Source organism: Ursus americanus, chromosome 24 (assembly GCF_024610735.1).
Source record: "Ursus americanus isolate L20-20 chromosome 24, mUrsAme1.1.p, whole genome shotgun sequence".
Lineage (NCBI taxonomy): Eukaryota > Metazoa > Chordata > Mammalia > Carnivora > Ursidae > Ursus > Ursus americanus.
In genome coordinates, this window is record NC_142150.1 from 34,602,390 (window position 1) to 34,627,867 (window position 25,478).

A 25,478-nucleotide genomic window follows, 5' to 3' on the forward strand; every position below is an offset into this window, starting at 1 on the left:
TGACTGCCCTGTCTGAGCCTTGGCTTCCTGACCAGCAAACTGAGGTGAGCACCCGCACTCAGAGCATGGCAAGGATTAGATGAGATAAGGTTTAGAAGCTCAGCACGCACCGTGGTGAACCCCAGTAACCCTGGGCTCCTCGTTCCTCCCCATTCTGCGGCGGTGATTGCTTTCGTGTCGTCTGCAGACACGGTTGGTGCCCGAAATCTTCACCGGAGATCATGAACACCTCTGCACTGAGCGCTTCCCCCCAAGGATGGTTTCAGACTCTTCCTTCCTAAAATCAACGACCATCCAGAGCCCGGTTTCCTTTGTCTCTGACGCGCTGGTCTTTTGTGCCCACCTTCACTCATCCACAGGATCTGTGTGGGTGGGGACATCCCCAAACCTGGCCCCCCTAGAAATCACCTGAGGAGTTCTCAGCAGTTATGAACATCCAGGGTGAGCCCAGGAGATTCGGATCGCTTAGGTCTGGGGGTGCCGCTCAGGAATGGGTACTTGCAGACGTCCGGAGTGACTGACCGGGGGCCGGGCACCCGAACTTCTGATCTAAACTGAGTGGACGCTCACGGGACAAATGAATGCTAGCATTTCCAACACGCCTGTGCTCTGGACTCCAACATGTGTGCCCATTTTGTCCCACAGGTCTTCAGAGCGCAAAAACAGACCTGCTTCCCCCCACGCCTCCCTTACTCCCTGTGCTTCCCCCGGTCTCACTCCCCACCCGTGCTCTGCCCCGTGTCTACTGCTCCGTGTTCTGCCCGCCTCCCCCGCTCCCTTTCCAGTGTCCCACCTGACTCCCATCAGCTCCTTCTTTCCTCCTGTGTCCCCTCAGCCCACGCCACCTCCCACTGGAACAGTTGCAAACGGGGGGCCATTCCTCCTCCCAAGACTTTTGTGTGAGAAGAGGCTTTGGACACAGTAGTTACACAAAACAGATTTATTGAATGAACCGCAGTGACTAACAGTGTCAGAAAAAAAAAATATATAGCAGAGACGTTCCAAAGAAGGGGCTGGTAGGGGACGAGGGAGCCTCCACCCTCTATCCAGGGCCACCAATGAGTTCCAGGCAAGAGGTCTCTGGGGTCACCGTGGAAGCTTCCCTTCTAGAAGCTTCCTCCAGCCTTGACCACATGCTTTGAGGACAGCGCTGGGCTGCGAAAGTGAGTCTGTGGAAGATTCTGGCCTGTGAGGGGGAGACTAAGCTGAGAGGGGCCTCTTCCTTTCTCCTCCTCCCTCTGCTCCCAGAGCTGGCGCCATCCCCGGGATGGTCAAGCTCTCCATTTACACCAAGCTGGGCTCTTCCTGCCTCCCTGGCGCAAATCTTGTCCTTCACGTCTTATCCGGAGTCATCCAAGAACAAAACCTGGAACATACACACCCCTGCCCCCAGCTGACAAAGGCCCCGCCATCAATTTTGTCCTTGAGGCCTCGATGGTGGCGTGAAGTCAGGCCCTCAGCCCTGCTGCAGCTACTCCCGTCACGGTGCCCAGCCCCCCAGCCCAGCAGGGGAGGCCAAGGGGTCCCATCCTGATGGCGAGGTGAGGAAAAACCCACCCAGTGCTTTTCACCCCAGGCAAGAAGGCAGCCTCCTCAGGGAGAGGGCCACAGGCCCTGGAAAAAGGGAGAGTGGCAAGAAACACACTCATAAACTCAGAGCAGGGTGGGGAGGCGTGGGGAAGGGGCCGAGGGAAGCTCTTACCCCCTCCTGCTTCCCTCATGGAACTAGGAAGGGTGGGACCCAGCACACCGGGTTTCCCCAGGCCTTGGGGAACAGATCTCCCCAGAGGGGCCCCAGCACTAGCATAGACTTCTCTCTTAGGCACGGACCAGCCGTCAGAGCCCCCAAATCCAGTGGGGGCGGGGTGGACTCATTTTACTCTATATTGCCTCAATATGTCCCTCTTCCCTCAAGGATATTGTGTGAAGAGTGGAGAAGTGGTAGAGAGTAGGGGGGTAGTTCACCCAAGTGACGAGTGACTTTCATCCAGGTATACACACGTGTACACACACACGTACACACACACACACGCACGCACACACATAATTCTTGGCACCCAGCAGCATCAGTGCCTAAGAAAAGTGTCCTGCCTGTGGACGCCAGGCTGTGATACAGAGGACTGCAGCTCACAGTTCGGGAGGAGGCTGGAGGGGTGAGGAATTGGAGAGGGAAGCCAAGCAGCATGTAGACTAAATACGGACTCCCTTCTTCCTCGATGTTCCCTTCCCAACTCCCCACTGGTATAATGACACCAAGGAGCCCGCTGTCCCTTCACCAACCCGTAGCCTTCTGATTGCCACAGGAAATAGAGGCTGAAGAGAGGGTCTAAGAAAATCTGCAAAAAGTACATCTAATTGGCATCAGGGAGGGGCTGCAGGAGGGGAGGCCCCCTTTCTGGGATCCTTAGTGCCTGAAACGACAGTGAACTGACCCAGTTTGCAGGAAAGTTCCGCAGCTCCCAGCTGCAGAGCCTGGAGCTAACTTGGCTGACACCAGCCCTCCCAAGCCAGCCCCGATCCCTGCTGCACTGTCAGGGAGCCCGACAGAGCTGGAGCAGGGGCCATGTGTGCAAGCTGCAGGATTCTTAACCCTTAGGAGCCCTGCAGAACCAGGAGGTGAAAGGAAGGAGGGATTGAGGGAGGAGTGTGCTATGGGAGAGGGGGTTGGAGCCAGCAGGTGCGGATTCAGAGTGGAAAGTGCAGATAGAAGGGAAAGCAGGGGCAGAGAGAGGAGAGAGGACATTAGGAAGAAAGGAGGGAAAAGAAAAAGCTGGCGATCCAAGAAAAGGAGTGGGGGCAACAGGCTTCAGTTTAGACAGCCTGACTTCCCCTGTTTTGTACAAATGGGGAAACTGAGGCTCAGAGAGGTTAAGAGTCTCGTGCCAGGTCCGTCTCACAGATACAAAAAGGCCAAGCAGGAGTCCTCAGGGCTCAGTCTCCTTCCACTAAACCGCAAACGTCTGAACAAGACTCAAGGAGGAAGGAGGACAAGAGGGGGCAGGGGGGCAGGGAGAAGGGAAAAGGGTCAAGTGCAAGGGAGAAGGTGCTATCATGCTACCTGACTCTGAGAGAGCAAGGGCAAAGGCGGGGGCAGGGCGGAGGGCACCGGGCTCCTCTCGGACCCCCACCCTAGTCCACCACCAGGGTCTCTTGGCTGTAGGGGATGGACTTCTCATGCATCTGCTCTGCACCCTTCCCGGAGTTGGGCCCGGGCCCCTGGCTGTGGCCGGAGGAGTAGCTGGCCGACTTCTCCCCACTGCTGCCGTGCGAGGCACCCCCGCACCCGCTCCGGCCGCAGCAGAGCACGGAGGTGCAGGCCTGGCGGAAGCGGGGGTCGAAGAAGGCGTAGAGGAAGGGGTTGAGGCAGCTGTTGACGTAGCTGACGCAGGTGCAGTAGGGGAAGACGTTCATGAGGAAGATGTCGAAGTCGCAGGGCCAGTGCAGCAGGCTGCCCAGCATGTAGAGCGTCTTCACCAGGTGGTAGGGCATCCAGCAGAGCGCGAAGGTCACCACCAGCACCACGATGATGCTGAGCAGCCGGCGCCGCTTCCGCAGCCCCTCGATGCGCTCCTTGCGGAAGTGGCCGGCGATGGTCTGGGCGATGAAGAAGTAGCAGGTGAGCATGACGGTGAAGGGCACCACGAAGCCCACGGCGGTGGACGAGACCCCCAGGCCCACCTCCCAGGCCCACTCCGAGCTGGAGGTAGCCACCATGGAGTAGTCCATGTAGCACTGCACCTTGGTGCTGTTCTCCAGGTCCCCGGTGGAGCGGAACACCATGACCGGCACGGCCAGGAGGGCAGCCAGCACCCACAGGACGGCCGTGGCCGCGGCCCCGCTGACCCGCAGCCGCAGCCGCGCGTTGGCCACGGGCCTCACGATGGCCAGGTAGCGGTCGAAGCTGAGCCCGGTGAGGCAGAAGACGCTGGCGTACATGTTGACGAAGATGACGTAGCTGCTGAGCTTGCAGGCGAAGGTGCCGAAGGGCCAGTCATAGTCCCGGTACGTGTAGGTGGCCCACAGCGGCAGCGTCACCACGAAAGTCAGGTCGGCCACGGCCAGGCTGGCGATGAAGATGTCCGCGGAGCGTCTCTTCTCGCGGCTGCTGCGAAACACGGTCCAGAGCACCAGGCCGTTGCCCGTGGTGCCCAGGAGGAAGACCAGCACGTAGATGGCAGGGATGAGGGCCCCCGAGGACTTCCAGTCCGTGTACTCGCACTCAGACTGGTTGTCGGCCCCATAGTAGCTGTCGAAATCGCCAGCCTCCTCCATGCCGGGCAGCGGAGAGAAGACGGGCAGGGGGGCCCCGGGTACCAGCTCCGGGGCTGTGGCACCAGCTCCGCGAGGGCCCCGAGCTTCTGGCGGGAGCCTCAGGGGGCGGGTGAGAAGGGCTGAGGGTGTCCAGAGCCCTTCCCAGCAAGCGGGAGGAGCTGCCTCCGGATTCTGGAGGATGCGGACTCCTGCAGACTTCCCTCCACCCTCTCCTGCCTTGTCCTGGCCTCCGCTAAGACACTTCCTTGCGCCCTCCTGAGTCTCTGTCTCCTCCTTGTCTGGTCACTCCCTCCTCCCACCTCCAGACCAACCCCTCACTTGGGAGTCTTAAGATCTTTAAGTTACAGCCCACTTGTTTTTTTCTTTCTTTCTCCTTCTTCTCCCTGGGCAAGTGGACCAAACTGAGCCCTGCTGTGCTGGGCAGAGTATTATCTGGGGTTTGCAGCAGCTTGCTCTCCTCCCGGCCCCGCCTTCACCCTCTGGCTACCACCCACCTTCTCCCCAGCCTCTATCCCTGGTTTCCTCTGGCCTTTGGAGCACCCCTTCCCCAGTCCTCCCCACCATCTCACTCTCACCCCCTCCCATCCACTCTAAATGGGGCAAATTATGCAGATTGAAATCCAGCTGAAGCTGGAGCCTGGACGGGTGGGGGGCAAGGAGGGTGTGAGATTTCGCAGGATGCTCTGACCATCTGGCAAGCCCTCCTGGCAGGCCGGTCTGTCCCCTCGGGTCTGGCCCCCACCCTCCCTTCCTGCCCTCCCAGCCCCCACCCAGACCAGACTTCACTCCTCCCTTCACGGTCATCCTCCTTTACTCCTCCACTTTGACCCCCTCTCTGGGAACTTTCATGGTTTACAGACACGGTTAAGGGGATTTCTCTAGAATTCATAAGCAGTTGGCAGACTGCAGTTTGCAGGCGGCCTAGGAAGGTTTAGAGGGTTAAGGACAACGTCCCAGGAGAAAGAAAACCCAGACAAAAGTCATTAAATCGAGTCATTAAATCTGTGGGGAAACTGAGGCCTAACGAGGCAAATGTCTTGCTCAAAGTCATAGGATGAGTCTCGTTACCATTCTGTTGTTTGCTTTTCTTCTTCTCCAAGCACCTGAGGTGCTTGCCAGATAGTAGGTAATCACTAAATGATTGAGTGAGTAAATGGATGGATGAACGGGGGAGCGAGTGAAAAGAACCGGCCGTATGTGCTAAGAACCTAAGTGCATTTCAGTCTTTGGGGACCATGTCTCTAGGAGACCATGCAGCCAGGGCAGGAGGCAGAGAAAGGGGGCGGCCACTGAGGGGCTGCTGTGGGCACAGTCCCACACAAACTCACTTTGCCCTGTCTGCTCATCTTTCCAGGACCTTTGAGCAGGAAGAGGGAAGGATACACAAGACGTGATTTTTAAATATACCCCCTAAGAGTAGAGAAGTCCGTCTAAGGTTGGGCAGGGATAAGATGGGACGAAATGAGGACATAAGTCATAGCTCCATCCAAAGCAAAGGGCTTATAAAACCAGAATCCCTTGTCTCGAAGGAGGGTTGGTCAGGAAACCTTCTGCAGGGGTCTTAAAGCCAGGGCCTCAAACTCAAATACCCGTAAGGACCTGGTTAAGAGTCTTCTACATCTTATATGTGCTTACTATCTCTTTTAACTGGCACAGCGGCTTTCGGAAGTAGGCTCCCTTACTAATCTCCACTTACAGACAAGGAAACAAAGGCACGGGGAAGTGAAGTAACTCGGCCAAGGTCACTCAGCTACTTAATTGTCAGAGCCAGAATTTGAACCAAGGCTTGCGCACATGCGCTCACCCTCTAAGTTCTCCTCCCCGCCCCCCAAAAAAAAGAAAGAAAGAAAAGAAAAAGGAAACTCCAGCCCTTTCTAGATTGGGGGTTTGTCATCTGCTGAGCATTATAGAAATGTAGGCTAGCACTAGGACACCTGTCATTTACTCTAAAAGAAGCTCTCTTGAGTGAAATTTTTTAAAGATTGATGAAAATATTTTAGAGATCCTCCCCACTCCCCCACTCCCCCGATTGAGAGGTTATGAGAACCCTGGCCAGGCAGTAGTCTGTACCCTTAAGATTGGCACCATAACCAGATCCAGAAACTGCCCTGTGGACGGCCGTTCCCAAAGGGGATTCCTGGGCACCCGAGGCCCAGGCAAGCTAACAGGACCCAGCCTCTGGAATCTTGGAAGTCTGCAAAATGGTGGTTAGGACCCAGAACAGGAGCCTCCCGGACCTCATAGTACCCAGGGTAGGAACTGTTTGGGGCCCGCGTGCTCCAGCATGTTCCTCTGATAGAAGTCTGTGCAGGTGGCAGAATGGCTTTCATTAATATGGCAGGAAGCTTGGGTGAAAATGGTTAACCTTCAACCATGTCAGATTACCTTAGCCTTGACCTGTCAAAAGGGACTGGAGAGGTGTGCAGGAACCAGTTTGTCTCAGGTCAGGTCACAATTGATGGCACCTGTTACGAATTAGATTGACTGCTCAGAACCTTCCAGGATAAAGGCCAAGTACAAGGCCCCCAGGTAATCCAGATCTTCTCTGGCTCTCCCAGAAAGATGTAGGCACCAGGGCCCTTTGCAGCTAGGAACATAGAAGGAGAGCCAGTGAGCTTGGAGTGTTCCCAAAATCAGGTCTCTCCCCCAAGCCGTTCCCACTTGGATCCTGAGCAGGATAGAGACCCCGTGGGAGAGGTATGGGCCCCATGTCTTTAGTCCTCTGGCCGCCAGACTCTCTGCCTCTGAGGGAATAAGAAGTGGTTCATCTCACCAGAGGAACCAGACTAGTTGAAATGGGAGGGAATTGGGGGCCAAGACTGGGAGGGGGCTACTAATTAAGGCTGGACTGGGTGAAGTACAGATACTATCTGTGGCCTGAGTGCCCCCAGCAATGGCAGCCCGAAACGAGCAGAATCAGCCAGCCTCACTGCTCACACGGCCTGGCACCCAAGATCCCCGTCCATCCAACACAGAAGACAAATGTTTAGTGAAGGGGACCAATAGCTGAAGGCTGATCTCACGGGCCCCCAGGGCTCCGAAGGAATTCCTTGCCAGACAGAGCACACCTGGACAGACACCTGCTTTCATTTTGGTCACCCCCTCCCCCACCTCAAGCTGGAGCCTGGTAAATGCCTGTTGAATGAAAGCTGTAGGAACACGCACTCAAGAAAAGACAGGAAAGGCTGGGTCTTCCCTCCAGGGCTGCTCTCCTAGCCTTAACAGGGGCAACGTTTTTGCTACATTGATCCGGAATAATCAGCCCTGAGCCATCTGGCAAGGCCGCAGCTCGGGCAGGGCTGTTGGCAGGGTCCCCCGGGCTGGCCTGCCCTGGAGAGGCTGACCGGTTTCCCCGGACACTTGGCCCTTTCCCGGGTGATTTCTTCAGGGTATTGTGAGGAGCCTGGCATGAACGGCTCCTGTCAGAGCAGCACCCCAGCCCTGCTGCGGGTCCCTTTGAGGAGAGTCCAGACTGCTGGGGGACCTCTGGAGTCAGCGATTCAATAGCCCTCACCCACCCTGCCCCTGGGTTTGTTCCTGGCCTAGAAATGGAGACTGGCTTGGCCCCACGCCCGTGACTGTGTGTGTGGCTGTGCACTCACGGGCAGGGCTGTTGTGCTGTGGGTACAAGTGTGCATTGGTGTGGGCACGCTTTCGGGAGCCAGTGTATGCTGGGGTCAGGGACTGGATAAGCCTCCTGCTTAGAGGGACAGGAAAGGGTGGTTCACTGGAACTGGATCTCTCCAAGGGCTTGGGATGAGGGAGAAAGCGCAAAGCCTCCGGTCTGCAGGGACCTGCCCAGACCTTGCCCCAGGCTCTGGGTGGGGGACATCAAAGTGCAAGCTGTCTTTCTCTGCCCCTTGCTGACTTCTCACCTCCTCCCCCAGCCCCGCTCCAGCCCCCTCACTTCACAGGTCTGCTTTGAACTCACCCAGGGCCACAGGGCCTTTTCTCCCCTTCCCAAGAGAAAGCACAGCTGTCCTGAACAGCTGGTGGTGTTATCTGAGGGGAAGGGGAGGGAAGGACCGGGATGGGGATGAAACTGGGCTGCCCAGCCCACTGTGGGATTCCTTTCCCCTTTCTTCAGCCACACAACGCCCCCTTCCCCGTCCCAGCCCTGTGCACACTCACGCACACACACTCACTCACAAGCCCTACCTTAGCGGCTTATCTGAGCAAAACCAAATGGCCAGCTGCCTCTGACAATTAAAGCAGAACCACACCCTCCAGCCCCTCAGCAGTCCCTTCTCCCCTGGCCATTTGGTGTACTTCAAACTCCCAGGCGCACTCCAAACACCGAGGACACCCGGGGCTCTGGGGACAGCAAATGCAGGAAAACCTGCTGGCCCAAGCACCAGGACATGTAAGTTCCAGTCCCATCCTGTCTACTAATTCATTCATCCTGCAAATATTTATTGAGCAGCTACTATAAGCCAGACTCCAGCCGAGACCCTCGGCATGCACTGAATTGTGTGACCAGCTCAGCCCACGTCCCTGGTTCCCTGCACATACGCACTAGAGGTAGAGAGCAGACCAACGAGCCCAAGACGAAAGAGTCAACGATCAGATAGTGAGAAGAGCGGCAGAGCAAGCTCACCTGGCCGTGACTTAGGATCAACGGCAGACAGGGTGGACCCCCAGAAGAGGGCCTACTTGGAGTGGCTGACCTTCTAGCTAAAATCTGAACTAACCGTTTGCTGTGTGACCCTGCACGAGGCTCTGCCCTCTCTGAGCCTCAGTGTCCCTTACACGTACATGAGGACATTGAACCAGCTGGTGATTCTGGGAACTGTGGCCGTGGCTCCCACAGGTGCTTGGAAAAGTGGATTTCTTGCTAACGGGGTTAGGACAGGGAGGCAAAATGAGGTCAGAATCCGTTCTCCCTGCCATGGCACCAAGTCCCACCTAATGGGTTGTTTATTAGGCTGTGAGTAACTGGGATCTGAAAGCCTTTCTTTTTTTTTTTTTTTTAAGATTTTATTTATTTATTCGACAGGATAGAGACAGCCAGCGAGAGAGGGAACACAAGCAGGGGGAGTGGGAGAGGAAGAAGCAGGCTCAAAGCGGAGGAGCCTGATGTGGGGCTCGATCCCATAACGCCGGGATCACGCCCTGAGCCGAAGGCAGACGCTTAACCGCTGTGCCACCCAGGCGCCCCTGAAAGCCTTTCTTATCTCCTCAGCCACCCACTCACCCCCCACCTGATATTGCCCCCCCCATTATTTAGCACACCTCCCTATACAAGGTGTGACCTCCAGTAAATGTGTGGGGATCCTTTCTCTAGGCCATTGACCCCCCACACACCCAAGCTGAAGCCCCAGAAGACAGTAATGGGGTGGGGGGCAAGGAGGTCACGTGCGGGCAGGATCAGCATTTCATCAAACCTTTTGGAAATGGCGCACCCCCCACCCCTTCATAAGACGGCCCTCTCTAAATGTCAAGGCCCACAGGCTTGGATTTTCACAACCCGTTTTGGTGGCCTGGTTCCTCCCGGGTGCTCAGGACGGCTTTGATGAGTAAGAACTGAGAATATGAATTAATTATAATTTCACAAGCAGAGTGGATTAGAGAAACAGAATCCTTCCAAAATGACAGCTCACCGCTGGGGGAGAAGGGAGAGCAAGCCAAGCGGCTCTGCCGGTGCAAAGGCTCGCGCCAGTCGTCCGTTGCACACACTGAGCCTTGCTGAGGAGGAAAGGGAGGCCCACGGGGGAGAAGGGAAGTCATCCAGGTGTCCCCACCGGGTCAGACCCACCGTCCCCCGTGCCACTCGGCCTTCCCCTCCCATCCCTAAAGATCAAGTCCAGAGGAAGCCTTTCTCCTTGGAGCTCACTCGCCTTTGTTAGCCTGACAAGAGGGCTTGGGCAGGAGGCAGCTAGGACAGGAAACAGAGCGGAGGCCGGAAGGAGGTCAGGAAGAGGTGGACAGGACCCTGGCCCCGCTCACACCCAGCCCTACCAGTCTTCAGGAGAGCAACAGGGTGTTTCCAAAAATATTTACAGTGAGTCTAAATTAATGAGCTACTGTATCAGCACTGACAATGGGAGGATGTGGAGCCAGCCCTGCAGGGGAGAAGACCAACGCCAGCAGCCCATCGGCTGCACAAGGGATCTGGAGCTTGGGGAAGGACCCCCCACGACCACTAGAGGAGGAAGTCAAGCCCTCCACCCTGGGGCCAGAGCAGGCACTGGAGATAATGGCTCCCCATCCCTGCTGCCCGGACCACAGCCTCCCCGGGAGCAGGAAGACTTCCTGGACCCCCCACGACTGCAAAGAGCATCACCAACTTGCCTCCCTGCTCCAACCCAGCATGGAGATCTCCTCTATTGCACCCCAGTCTGAGGGCCATCTAGGGGCTTCTTGAATACCTCTGCTGACCAGACACTCACTCCTGCCCCTGGGAGCCCATTCCCACTCCAACCAAATACAGCACTGCTCATTCACCAGGGTCACGTCAATAGAGCAGAGGGGTTCAGAGCACAGTGCTACCGCCCACAAGTCACGTTGCCATGGGTAAAGGAGCCATTTCAAGGCTCGGTTTTCTCATCTGTAAAATGGGAGGTGATAGAATATGTACCTAATGGGGTCGGTGTGAAGATTCGACACGAGGTAAAGTACGCAACACGGGGGCGGGGGGCACGTAGGCAGAAGACAAGGCAAAAGTGCAGAGATGTAAAACGAAGCGTTTCTTTCTTCATTTTGCGTCTCTGCAAAACATCTTGGGGCTGAGGTTAGATACAGCTGGAAAAGCCAAGCACCATTCCGCTGCCATTAAAGTGGCACCGAAGGGAGCCTGGGTGTTTCAGTCAGTTAAGCGTCTGCCTTCGGCTCAGGTCACGATCCCGGGGTCCTGGGATGGAGCCCCACATCGGGCTCCCTGCTCATCAGGGAGCCTGCTCCTCCCTCTGCAGCTCGCCCTGCTTGTGCTCTCTCTCTGTCAAATAAATTAATTAATCAAATCTTTAAAAAAACAAATAAATGAAGTGACACGGAAAAGCTCAACCTGTGCTGTCCTGTGTGTTCTCTGCTCAGCAAAGGTGGCTACTGAGCCCATGCAACGTGGTCAGGACCCGTGGGGAAGAGCTACGGGCATAAAACACTTGCTGGGCTGGACAGACTCTGCACAAAGACAACGTAAGACATCTCATTAGCAGTTCTTTATATTGATTACTTGTCCAAATGATAATATTTTGAATAATTGGGGTAAACAAAATATGTTATTAAAATGAATTTTACTTGTTTCTTTTACTTTATTAATGTGGCTATTAGAAAATTTTTGAATATATATGTACTTACATATCATGTTCCTGCTGGACAGCACTGAGCTAGAAATCAGCTCTAAGCTTTAAGACGCCCACTCCAGAGGCACCTCGGTGGGGGGTTCGAAAGGGGAAGTAAATGCAGTTGTCCAGACCGAAGTTCTGTATTAAGGGGAGGACTCAGAATTTTTTTTTGGGGGGGGGGTCGAACGGCACAACCCAAGAAGGATGTGATTTCTTCTTCCTAGGTTAGGGTGCCAAGTAAACACGACTTCTAGTAACAGGTTAAAGCTTATCACATCCTGATAGGTAACGTTGTCAGGCACTGCAGAAGCACCTCTAAACGCTTCCCCAACGTAACTGTCATTAAAATTTTCTTTTATTTTTGTTTAAAAGTTCATCAGATAGTTTCCATTGTGATTCCCATTTTACAGATTAGTAAACCAAGGTTCGGAAACTTACATCGCGGGCTCAGGAGCACTTGGCTTACGAGTAACAGAGAGGAGACGGAGGGCTGCCATCAGGGCTCACAGGCGAACATTCACAGGGCCATGACAGCAATGGAATAATTTGCAAGACCTGCAAACGTGCTTCGCACTGATTACGAGAGTAAACTCTGAGGGAAAAACACTTGAAACACCTGGTTTCAAATCCTAGCTCTGCTACTATATCCCTCCGAGCCTCAGTTTCATTAACTCTACAATGGGCTAATAGCACACTGTGGTGGTCAGAATCATGAGACATGAGACAAAAGACTAGGTCTATGCCCGGCAGAGAATTGCTCCGCAAACATTGCCGATTACAGTGATCTTACGTAAATCCTCACAATCACCCCATGGGACCGGAAGGGTCAATGAAAATGAAGAGGAATGATAATATTCCCAGCTTACAAATGCAGAAACTGAGGCACAAAGACATCGAGAAACTTGTCTAAGCCCTGCGATTCCTCAGTATTGGAAGGAGAATTCAAACCCAGGATGGCTGGCTCCCAGGTCTGCAGTCAACAGTACGGCATGTAGTTCATTATCTCAAACAATCTGCGAAGTCCTATTTTTTTTCTTGTTCTTTTTTAATGGCACTTTCTATCCTAGTTTCTTGAGGTATGAAAGTTGCCTGCTGTAGCTGCCCAGCGTTTTGATGGCAGCCAGTGGGACGGTCCCCAGCTTGATGTGACCGCAGAGAGGCTGCCTCTGGATGCCGCGGAGCTCCGCTGCTGGGTTTCCCGTGAGCGCCAGGGCTCCACAGGTACCGCAGGGATCCGGGGCAACCTGCCTTTGCCAAGGAGGCATGAAGCCGTTACTACAGCATCTCCTGCCCCTGGGACTGCTCGGGGTCTAGGAGTGGTTGGGGAGATGGAAATAGGCACTGGACCGCAGTGTCACTACCAGACCAGAGCACAGGGCGGCCTCCCAAGCTGTCCCCTGGCCCGGCTGGTAGCTGCTGTGTGCTTGTGACCTGGGAGATGCTGACATCTGGTGGGGATGAGCTGCTACTCAGCCTTGACCTCCCCTGAGCCTGATTCCCAGCCCTGGCTTGCCTTGCCCTGGGGGCAGAGAGTCCCCAGAGGGCTCAGGTAAGCCAGACCTCCCCTTCCTCTGGGCTCTCACGGCATCTGGCATTGCCAACCCCAGAATCTTCCAGCTGTGGGGTTGTGCTAAGAATCCTTAGCACAGGGGACGTACCCACAGTCCAATCAGCTGATGATTCTGAGCCTAAGTGGATCCTAGCTCCCAGCTAGCACAGGGGCCCGGGGTCCTGGAGAATCAAGCACTAGGTCCCTACACCCAGCACAGCGTTTCGAGCTACATGTTATCTCCTGAAATGTGGTTACATCGCGCTGTAATTATCCAATATCATATTATGACACTCATGTAGGAAACGAAATGTTCTTGTCATTTCCACTTTGGGTGAAAACCAGAGACACTGAATCATCCTTGATGTTATTCGTGACACTTCCTCAAGCATGTCACCGTGTAAAGACATATAAAAAGGGGAAATGTAACTCTCTGATTAAAGAAAATTATGGACTAGAAAAACACTCAGGAAACTTTTTAAAATAAACTGACAACTGATAAGAAAAAAGTTGGTCCTGAAGTCCCTGGAGGCAAGACGCTCATTGCTGGGCACCCAGCGCCACCTTGTGGTAACTTGCACAACAACACCCTCAGCCTCCATTTGGCTCACGTAGCCATCGAAGACTTGTTGAGAACTTCTTGTCTGAACCTTTTGTCTCGACGGACTTTGTACTGAAATGTCTCCCGCTACACCCACAAATTTTAACATGGAAAAAAGATGGACATACAACTGAGCGGGCCCGAGCAAGAAGTATGAATATAGAAATATTCTTCATTTGGAACCCCGCCAAGCTATTGCAACCCAAGCCCAGGGACCCTGGAGGCTACATAGAAATTTAACTAAACATAATTTTTTCTACGGTGTGTGGGCTCTTTCTCTTTTCCTCTTTCTCTTTCTGGAAAGATTTTCCTATGTCTCAGGCAGCAGCCGCTGTGATAAGGCAGGTGAACTTGGCACAGAGGGGATGGGGGACAGAGCCAATCAGTGGCCGTGCCAGGGTGGGAGCTCCAGGCTCCCCATGACTGGCTCACGTAATGAATGAGTGTTGCCTTTTCCTGTGTGGGGATCCTGTGCTAAGCTCGGGGATGAGCCCAAACACTACCTAGCCCTCTACCTTTGAAAAACAGAGACTAGTGGGGAAGCCCAGCGTCTGCTAACTGACATAATGAAAAGTGAAACTGTAGCAGTGAAAAGCAGTGAAGGAGAGTTATATCCACAGCCAGAGTTTTGGGGTCTGACACTTAGAGGCTCCAAGTACAGAAAAGACTATGATCTCCTCCACAATCAATTTTTTTTTAAGATTTTATTTATTTATTTGATGGAGAGAGACAGCCAGCGAGAGAGGGAACACAGGCAGGGGGAGTGGGAGAGGAAGCAGCAGGCTCATAGCGGAGGAGCCTGATGTGGGGCTCGATCCCACAACGCCGGGATCACGCCCTGAGCCGAAGGCAGACGCTTAACGACTATGCCACCCAGGCACCCCGATCTCCTCCACAATCAATTTAAAATTAAAACAAACAAACAACAAAAAGACAAGTGTAATGAAATCCCCAGAAAGTCTTGTCTTGTCCATGATGACTTCTTTGATGTTATTTTCTTTTTGAAAAGTTAAGTAGCATGTTATGAAAAATTAGGAGTGACTCTGTTTCATTAATACCTGAAATACCAAATACATACTTAGTCTGCCTAGTGAAGAATCCAGGACCAGATACATATATAAGAAGGGTTTGATCTAGTCAGGAAAATCAAGAAACACTCCCCTTGAGGAAACGATCACTGCCCTGAGAGCTTCAAGACGAGAAGACAGGTCGGAGAAAAGGATGATGAACAATTACAGCCAACCCTGGGCAGAGCACATGCAAAGGTCCTGAGGCAGCCGGAAGCTTGGGAAAGCCGAGGCCAAAAGTAGGCGTGTGAGGACAGTAGAGACTGTGTTGCAAGAGGAGGCTAAGGGCCAGGCCACATGGGACTTTGTGGGCCAACTTGAGGAGTTTTGCCTTTATCCTCCCAGCAGTGGAGAGTGGTAAAAGGATTTTAATTTGTAGGGCATGGTGACAAGATCTGGTTGGTGTTACAGAAAAGGCACTCTGGCTGTGGGTGGAGAATGGGTATGAAGAAGGACAAGAGTTCAGTTAGAAGACATTTGTCCCCACGAGAGACGATAGAAGCTTTAAGAGTGTGGTAGTCAAAATGGAGACAAGTGACCAGATTTCAGAGATATTTTGGATTGGATCTAGGTATAGGGAAAAGGGAGATGTCAGGGTGTGTCTTAGGTGTCTCACTTGCTGGAACCAAATGAATGGGGTGTCACTCATGGAAACAGGGTGCGGCAGGAAGTGGTAAGTGAACCCTGATATCTATTTTCTCCTTCTCTATTTAGAGATTGCATGGGAGTCTTATCACAGGTTCAGATCTTCTCCAGTTCCCCTGCCCTTGTCCCCACTCCGCAAGGGCTCTGATGAACTTGAAGCAGGTGGTCTGGCAGCTCCTCATCTCCGGCCCATGCTCTGCCTCCTGGCCTCCCACTCTTGAGCTCCTCACGCCCACATCCTTGCAGACATGCCAACTCAGAAAAGCAAGACAGCACCCCAGGGGACGAACTATTGACCAATGGGAAACAAGCCAGCGAAGAAATCCTTCCTGCATTCTCTCCCAGAGAGCTGGTCCTCGGGAGCAGTTTGTACAATTTACAGTAGTCGTCCTACAGATTGGCCAACTCATAATACGCACGCTCATCGTATCTCTCCCTCCCTCCGGTGCCACTCGCCTGCGACTTACTCCTATTCCCTGGGAGTTGGTTCCTTAATAAAATAAGAGCACAGAAGCCCCTGCCTCAAACGTTGCCCCGAGGGAAACCCAGTCTAGGCGGTAATATGTCCCCTCATGTGTTAACTCGGATCACGGCTGCATGACTAGAGACTGGCATGTCCAGCCTCCCTCTCTGCAGCTTACTCTCTGACTGTCCACAGGGTATGGGTAGAAGTGGTATGTACTTTACCCGGGTCACAGCCTTTAAAAGAGACATTGCTTACTCTTCACTTCCTGGAACAGGAACATGGGCTAGTGAGCCGGCGTTGACCATGTGGATGAAGACAAGATGTGGAGGAATGGCAGGATAGCTGGACACCTTGTGGAGGAGAGCTGAGCCACACACAGTCTTGTCTCACAGCTTCACTCTACCAGAATGAACGCACAGGAAGACGAGGTTTGGGGAAAACCCACGAGTCCAGTTTCAGACATTGTGTTTTTGAGCAGCCTTTGAGAAATCGGAGTGAAATGGCAAATGAGATGTGAGCGTGGAAGTCAGAGGGAAGGCCTGGGCTGAAAACATAAGTTTGCGAATCATCTCCCTCTTCTTTGTGGCTGGTAATGAAAGTCTCGATGTGTCTGAGGTGGTCTAGAAAGAGGGCAGAGAATGAGAAGAGAAGGGAGCCTGTAGGAGGGAGCTTTTAAGATGGCCCCAGTCATCCCCACCTCCTGTATTGAGGCCCTTGTGAAACTTCCCTTGAATGTGGGCTAGACCTAGTGACTCGTTCTAAAAAACAGAATATGGGAAAAGGGATGGGATGTCACTTCCAAATCAGGTCACAAAAAGACTGGCTTCCATCTTGGGTGCCCTCTCTCTCAATCGCTCACTCTGAAGGAAGTCAACCACCATGTTGTAAGCTTCCCTATGGATAGATCCTCACGGCAAGGACCTGAAGGAGGCCTCTGGCTAATAGCCTAGGAGGGACTGAGGCCCTTAATCCAACATCCTGTGAAAACATGAATCCTGCCAATAAGCACATGAGGGAGATTGAGAGCGGATTCTAGTTCTGGTCAAGCTTTCAGAATATTATTCAGCCCCAGCCAATACCTTAATTGCAGCTTTGGGAGACTTCACTCCAGAGACATCTAGCGAAGCCACAGCCGGATTCCTGATCCAGAGAAACCATGGGATAATAAATGCTTGTTTTCTAAGCTACCGGGTTTGGGGATGATTTGTTTCTCAGCAATTGGTAACGAAGGCAGAGCCCATGCTAGAGCCTTGAGGATCTGTACCCCTTTATTTTTTTTAATAATTTTTATTTTGTTATATTAGTCACCATACAGTACATCCCCAGTTTTTGACGCAATGTTCCATGATTCATTATTTGCATATAACACCCAGTGCACCACACAATACGTGCCCTCCTTAATACCCATCACCAGCCTATCCCCTTTAATGGCTGGAAGTGGAGAACATGCCAATGGAGGAGGCCAAGAGCAAGCAGCCATGGGCATAGGAGGCAATCCAAGTGGGTGCCAAGGCACAGAACCCAAGAGAAGATAGGAAGGGTCAGCAGTGTTGGGATGCCACTGACAGATCAAATAAGACAAGAGACAAGTACTTGATGAACGTCGAGATGTGGGGATACCAGTGACCTCTGGATCTAAGCTGCTCCCTCAGGACCAGTGGGCCTGGACAACCTGTTTAGAATGATTGAGGAGAAAGCTGGAAAACAGGAAGTATAGAATTTTACTCGAACTTTGACAGTGAAAACAAAAATAGAGCAGAAGTTAGAGCAGGACAGAATTTTTTTAGTGGCAAAGACTTGAGCTTGTGTGAAAGCTAAAGGGGGCTTCCAGGATGGCAGGGTTTGGAGTGCCATGGACCCACTCCTCAGGAAAGAACCATCACTGGTGAAAATCATTAAAGCCAACCACTAGAAGTCTCTGGAAGTTGTCATAAGGGAGGATAGCAGACAAAGAAACATTTATTTAGGAACTAGATCTCAGTAAATACTGGGAGAGTCTATGAAACTTGAGCTTCCTTCCCCCATTCTTCATCCCAACAAGACAATGGAAGCTCCAATCTGAGCAGGTTGTGTGAACAAAGTGGGCCTCCCTCTCCAGTAAGTTCCCAGTTGAGAGATAGAGTATTTAATGGGGAAAGGCAGACTGCTAGCATTTCCCCAAACTCCAAGAGGCAGAGGCTAAGCAGAGATGGCCAAGCTATCAGGGGCTCACTTCCTCCACTTCGTCCTCACTCATAGATCAGAGTCTTAACCCCAGACACAGCAGGCTAAGAATATGGGGGCCTGATTGCCCTCTCTCCAGTTCAGTTTCAGGATGGAGGTTCCATACCAGGAGAAGCAAGTCGAGAAGACTTGAGGCTGCCATCATCACACAGTGCCCCGCTCCTAAGTCAGTCACTCCAAGAGAAGTGACTGTCCCAGCCCTCACCTCTGAAGAAATGATTCAGAGATTTTACCTAGGATGAGAGGCAGTTAATACAAATGGAGAGCTCCAAAGCTCTTCCCAGAGAGACTGAATTTATTTGAAATGGAGTGTGGAGAATTTCAAGCCTAGGAGTGCTCACAGAAGCAATGCAGATTTTGGTGGCAAGCAATGAGGAGGAGTCTAGCAGCTCCATTAGAGCAACAAGCTAAATCCCAGGCCAGCTGGTTTACCAGAAGCAATCAGGGTAAGAGACAGCAAAGAAGAGCCTTCCTGGGTCAGAACAAACCTCAAAGACTTGCCTGTAAAGCTACCTCTGCGAAGGTGCCCAAATCTAACTGGATCAGACGGCAGAGCAATATACGCCCCCAGGGCATTGTCAACAACAATAGAGCAATCAGAAGAAAAGGAGCGGAGGCCAAGAGCTAGACGCAGTAATAGCAAAGGCAAGAAGGTTAATAGAGATTTTAGAGAAAGAGAGCATCAAAGACAGCCCTGCTAAAAGCCACCATCCCGGGGTGACTGTGTGTAACCTCAAAGCTACGCTCTGTGATGAGCAACATCAGAGGCTTCATATTAAGGCAGAAATATAATTTGCTAAAACAGTTCAGCCAAGTCACTAAACAAACACATGAGCAACAACAGAAACAAACCAGAGAGGGAGAGAGTATCGGTCTCCAGAGCTGCTACAATATATCACCTAAAATGTCCAGACTTCAAGAAAAAATTACAAGACATGCAGAGAAACTAAAAAGTGTAGCCCATGCAAGGGGGTGGGGGAGGGAAAGAAGAAGCAACAGAAACCATCTCTGAGACAGCCCAGATGTCAGAGGTAACAGACCTCAAAGCAGCCGTTATAAATACGTTCAGAGAAGTAAAGGGAATCATGCTTAAAGATGTAAGAGACATGATGACAATGTTCCATCAAAAAGAGACTATCAATAAAATAAATAAAATCTGACGTTAAAAAGTATGATAGCTGGGGGCGCCTGGGTGGCACAGCGGTTAAGCGTCTGCCTTCGGCTCAGGGCGTGATCCCAGTGTTATGGGATCGAGCCCCACATCAGGCTCCTCCGCTATGAGCCTGCTTCTTCCTCTCCCACGCCCCCTGCTTGTGTTCCCTCTCTCACTGGCTGTCACTATCTCTGTCAAATAAATAAATAAAATCTTTAAAAAAAAAAAGTATGATAGCTGATATGAAAAATTCACTAGAGGGAGTCAACAATAGATTTGAACTGACAGAAGAAAGAATCCATAAAGTTGAAGATAGGTTGATAAAGACTGTAATCCAAAGAACAGAGTCTCCAAAAATAAACCCTAACATTTACCATCAACTGATTTTTGGCAAGAGTGCCAAGACAATTCAATGCGGAAAGGAAGATCTTTTCAACAAATGTGAGGACAACTGAATATACACATGCAAAGGAATGATGTTGAATCTCTGTCTCACACCAGAGAAAAATAACTTGTAATGGACCCAAACCTAAATGTAAGAACTAAAACTATGAAACTTTCGAAGAAAACGTAAGTATTCATGACTTTGGATTAAGCAAAGTTTCTTAAATATGACACCAAAAAGCACAAGCAGTAACAACAAAAAAATAGATACATTGGACTTCATTAAAATTGAAAACTGTGCTCCAAAGAAGACCATCAAGAAAGTAGAAAGACAACCCACAGGAGAAAATGTTTGCAACCATGTATCTCATATATACTTGTGTGTCTACAATATATAAAGAATTATTATAACTCAATAATAAAAAGACAAGCAACCCAATTAAAAATTGTCAAAGGAGGGGGCACTTGGCTGCCTCAGTTGGTGGAGATTGCAACTCCTGATCTCAGGGTTATGAGTTCAAGTCCCACATTGGGTATAGAGATTACTTAAAAATAAAATCTTTAAAAAAATTGACAAAGGATCATAATGGACATTTTTTATATACAAATAAGTGTGAAAAGATGATTAACATCATTAGCCATCAGGGAAATGCAAAGCAAAAGTCACAGTGAGATTCCATTTCACACCCACGAGGAAGGCTGTAATAAAAAAGACACACAGGAGGGATGCCTTGGTGGTTCAGTCAGTTAAGCGTCTGCCTTTGGCTCAGGTCATGATCCCAGGGTCCTGGGATCAAGTCCCAAGTCGGGATCCTTGCTCAGCTGAGAGTTTGCTTCTCCTTCTGCCTGCCACTCCCCCTGCTTGTGCTCTCTCTCTCTCTCTCTGACAAATAAATAAAATCTTTTTTTAAAAAAAAGACAATTAACAAGTGTTGGCAAGGATGTGGAGAAATTGGAAACCTCACAGAGTGCTGGTGGGAATGGAAAACGGTACAGTCACTTTGGAAAACAGTCCGGTGGTTCCTCAAAAGGTTTAACATAGAATTACCATATAACCCAGCAATTCCACTCCTAAGTATATACCCAACAGAAATGAAAACGTCCATACAAAAACATGCACACAAATGTTCGCATAAACATTATTCCTAATAGCCAAAAAGCGGAAACAAACCCAAATGCCCATCAGGTAAAATGCTGTATAGCCACACATGGTATATTATTCAGCAGTAAAAAATATACAAAATAAAATAAAGTACTGATATATGCTACAACCTGGATGATTCTTGCAAGCATTATACTAAGTGAAAAAAGTCAGTAACAGAATCACACATTGTATGACTCCGTTCATTTTAAAGCATCTGGGATAGGCAAAGCTACAGAGACAGAAAATGTATTAGTGCCTGCCCAGGGCTGGGTGGGGAGAGGAGGTGGAAGGGGAATGATTGCTAATGGGAGAGGTGCAGAGTTATAAATATGCTCTAAAATTGATTGTAGTGATGACTGCATAACTCTGAATACATTAAGAACCGTTACATTGTTACACTTACATAGACGCATTATATGTATGGCATGTGAAGCATATCTCAGTAGAGCTGTTATTTACAAAATAAAAGCCAACAGAAAGGATCGGGTGGAAAGGAGGGAACCAGATGAAGGCAGAAAGGGATAAAGGACAGTCTAGGCGAGGGAGCTGAGCAAGGCAGAGGTGGAAGGACTCCCTTTCAGCAGCAGGAAGGTTACCTATGAGCAGGGCCAGCTTCACGGGTGCACAGTGTCTGCACTTAAAAAGGCCGCGTGGTGGTTTTCTGCTTTGTGGTCAGTGTCTGGAAATTCTTAATGATGATTGAACAAAGGGCTCCACATTTTCATCTGGCACTGGGTCCCACAAATTAGGTAACTTGTCCCACTCTATAAAGAACTATCCAGAACCCGGTGATGAATGACTACACAAGTAAAAGTGGCTTCTATTCAGCTAGAAGTGGAGTGGGGGGGATTACAAAGCTCAGACTTAGATTAACCCAAGAATGAATCCTCAGATCTTCTCTCTCCCTACTACCATCTATCTCCCTGGCCTGCTTACTCTTACTTTACACAGAATTTCAGTAAGAAACTGGGGTCGTTTTCTTGTTCAAATAGATCTACTGGGAAGGAGGAATGAGGCTTCCCCACCCCACTGACATCTGGCTTGGCCATGTGACTTGCTTCGGCCAGGAAATGTGTCACTTCTAAGCAGAAGCCGTGAGACCCAGCACGTGGCTTACCAGGGTTTATTTTCCTCTGTTACTAAAGCAGTAATGCCCCAGATACAGGCCGCCCTATCGGCCAGATGCTGGGATGAAGATACCATGGGGGAATGCTACAGCCAAGCCGGAACTACAGCGTGTGCAAGAGATCTTCGTTGCTTTCAGCCGCTGGGATTCTGCAGTTGTTTGTGACTGCAATGTCACCCACCTTATACGGACTAGTCAGAGTGGCCTCTGTTTTCCAGGACCACATCCACTAAGAGCAACACATTAGGACATGCTCTAGGGCTTTTCGCTCACCTCTACAACTGACTTGACCCATAATATGTATTTGTTGCATTCATAGTGGGGAGCTTTTGTCTCGTCTGAGTGCTATCCAAACTCCTTCGTCTGTGTTCAGAACTCCCCGCAACCAAACTTGACGGCTTTATCTCCCACTGACCCCCCAAACGACTGATCTGCTCACTCATCACACACTTTCCATCTGCTCATTCATTCATTCTTTTATCCAATGTATACTGGTACCCAGTCTGTCGGGGGGACTGTGTTAGGTGCAGAAATGTTTACCAGAAGAGTTCTCCCTGCCCCAGGGATTGAGTCCCCAGACCTTGGTCATGCTATGTCTCTCTGCCAGAAGCATCCTTCTGACCCCTCTCTCTGCCTATTGGAGCGGCTAACCATCCTTCCAGACACAACCGGAAACCCCACCTGCTAACCTGCCCATCACCCCATCACTCGGGAGCAGCCTCTCCCTCTTCTCAAATCCTGCACTCATCATTTTCTTATAAATTACTCGGCAATCAGTTAGATCCTGCCTGACGGCCTCTCTCCTCTTGTGCTTTGAAGGGCTATTTAAATCTCATTATTAAAACATTTATACTTTCTTTTCTCGCGTCCTTAAATAGATGCATAGAAGAAGCACACTGCTTAATACAGACTTAATTAATTAAAGTCGAGTCAAGTGGCCCTTATTTATTTCACATGTCTTGCTTATATTCGGCCAACTTTTGACCTAGAAAAATGGCATCCTCCAACCTAATAGTTCTATGGAAAGCAACCTGTTGGTTTTGGAGACCTTTCCGTCGCTTGGGTTCTAGGGAAGAATGCACGCGACGAGTCCTAGAAAGGGGCTTGTTCACTGCCTCTCCTGCTCTCATCCTAAACCTCAAAGGCCCCAGGACCCCAAAACTATACCACCCAGGAGAGTGTGGGTAGGTATTAGGGGAGAGAACTGTTTCTGGAACATCAGGTCCTTCCAGCCTTCCAACCAACCCTTCCCTCTCATCCCAAATTAGGAATGTCTCCAAAGATCCAGCAGAAAGACAAGAAAACCGAAAGAAGGGGAGGGTGATATGTGCAGAGCGTTCACTGCGTGCTGGGCATTTGGGCCAAGCGTTGCTTGCACACGTGCCCACTCAGTCTTCTGAACAGCCCTCAGACATGGGTGTTCTCCATTTTCCAGAGAAGGAAGCAGTCTTGCAAGACACGAAGTGCCATGCCCAAGGTCACTCAGCAGCAAGGACCAGCGTCCCTGTGTCTGGGACATCCGTGTGGCCAGGCCAACCGTAGTTCTCTGGGAGTATTTGCCAGTCTGCAAAGCCTCTCACTAGCCGCTCACAACTGTCCCGCTCTGTGGGCACGGTCTCCGTCCCGCAGATGCTGCGCCAGGCCCCCGAAGACGTTGAACTTCACCTCTCCCATCGCGCAGGGAGTGACAGGCCGAGAGCCCCAACAGGGCACAGGAATCCTCCTCCTCAGCCCGGCCAACTTGGCACAGCTGAGCTGGCAACGGGGTGCTCACGCCGTGCGGCTGCATGATTAGAAACGGCACGGCCTGAGCTTTACCACTACCATTTTAAAGACGATTATTCAGTTATTTCAGCTAATTAAGCCTTGACTGCTGGCCAGCTCAGCTTCCAGCTCAGAGAGGAAGTGCGGGAGCTTGGGCTCGGCTTCCCCTGCAGCTTTTCTCGCTGTCTTGCTGGGGCTGGAGAGCTCGGGGCCTGAAAGGATGAGGAGGAAGGGGAGCAAGAAAGGGCACTCAACCTACCACCACCCATCAGGGAAACGGGAGGTCTGGTGTCCGTCACAGAAAAATCCCCTATTCTCAGGACTGGGCAGCCTGTTCTCTACAGGCCCAGCGGGGAAGAGCCTGGACTGGCTCGAAGCCTGGGTTTAAGGCCAGGAGCAGTGCATTGCAACCTGGCTTAGTAGCTGCGGGGGTTTGGAGAATCCCGTCTTTACTCCCCTGCGTGCCATTGGAAATGTCGCAAGAGCATCTCCATCAGGAGGCAGGAGCCTAGTGCTGTGTGTTTTAGTACGGCAGCCAGGAGCCACATGGAGCTATCTAGATTTTAACTTCAATTACTTAAAGTTTAATTAGATTACAAATTCGGTTCCTCCGTCACACTGGCCACATATGCGGGCTCTCGGGCTAGGTACCAGATAGGCACCTGAGGACCATCTCCGTCAGCACAGAAAGTTCTCCTGGACTGCACTGCCCGGTGATGAAAGGTGTGAGCGCCCGTGCTCGACTCACCGAGGCAAATCCCAGCACCACAGCTTACTGGGAGTCTTGGGCAAATTACTTAATCTCCTTATCCTCAGTTTTCCCATCTATAAAATGGGGAATTACAGGGCCAAGCTCACAGAGCTGTTGTAAAGACTAAATGAGAAATATACGTGAGGCACGGAGAAGAGTGCCGAATCAGGGTAAAGACCCCATTGTCGGCTCTTACTACGTAGATATGAGGCTTCAGTCTTACAAAGTGGTTTCACATGGGCACCTGGGTGGTGCAGTCGTTAAGCGTCTGCCTTCGGCTCAGGGCGTGATCCCGGCGTTCCGGGATCAAGCCCCGCATCGGGCTCCTCCTCTGGGAGCCTGCTTCTTCCTCTCCCACTCCCCTGCTGTGTTCCCTCTCTCGCTGGCTGTCTCTCTGTCACATAAATAAATAAAATCTTTAAAAAAAAAAAAAAAGCAATTTCACAAATGCAACTTTACTTGCATTTTACGATGAGTCCGAGGCTGGCAGGGACAGGAGGGATCCGCTGAGCCATTTTATAGAGAGGCAAACTGAGACACAGAGGTGACGTGACTTCTCCAACAGGTGCCAGAACCAGGACTTGACCCGAGTGAGTAATTCAACAGCTAAGATGCGTGGATTCTTTCATGCCCGGTACACCGAAACATCTTGGCACATCCTACTTCAGCCTTCGCCTAATCTCATGAGGCCAGGAACATTTGTCTCATGTTAAGAGTGATGTTCTAAGAGGGGAGTTATCCTAATGCTCTCTGGCCCTTACTCTGTGCCAGGCACCCTTCTAAACATTCATTTAATCTCCACAGCAGCCCAATGGAGTAGGTACCCTTCTTATTCCCATTTCAGTGATGAGAAAGGTGAAGCACAGAGAGGGTCGGCAACTTTCCCAAAATCACACAGCCAGGAAGTGGTGGAGTCAGGACACGAGAACCCAGAAAGTCTGCTTCCAGCCTAGTTGGAGAGATGTCCCACTTCACTCACCCAGATCCCAGCACAGGTGAAGGAAGCAGGAGGAGGACAAAGGCCCTTTGTTCCCAAGGCCTGTCTCTCTT

The 25,478-nt window shown here is 51.2% G+C and overlaps 1 protein-coding gene across 1 annotated transcript; it reads right to left on the reverse strand.

The window, feature by feature from the left end:
* Positions 1 to 925: 925 nt before the first annotated feature.
* APLNR (apelin receptor) lies at positions 926 to 4,760 on the reverse strand. The gene has a single exon (XM_045786678.2). The coding sequence runs from the start codon at positions 4,270 to 4,272 to the stop codon at positions 3,130 to 3,132; it is 1,143 nt and encodes a 380-aa protein (XP_045642634.1). The 5' UTR covers positions 4,273 to 4,760; the 3' UTR covers positions 926 to 3,129.
* Positions 4,761 to 25,478: the final 20,718 nt, after the last annotated feature.

Bases quoted from the DNA above. Each gene is read 5' to 3' on its own strand.
- APLNR (XM_045786678.2), bottom strand. From the start codon at position 4,272: ATGGAGGAGGCTGGCGATTTCGACAGCTACTATGGGGCCGACAACCAG.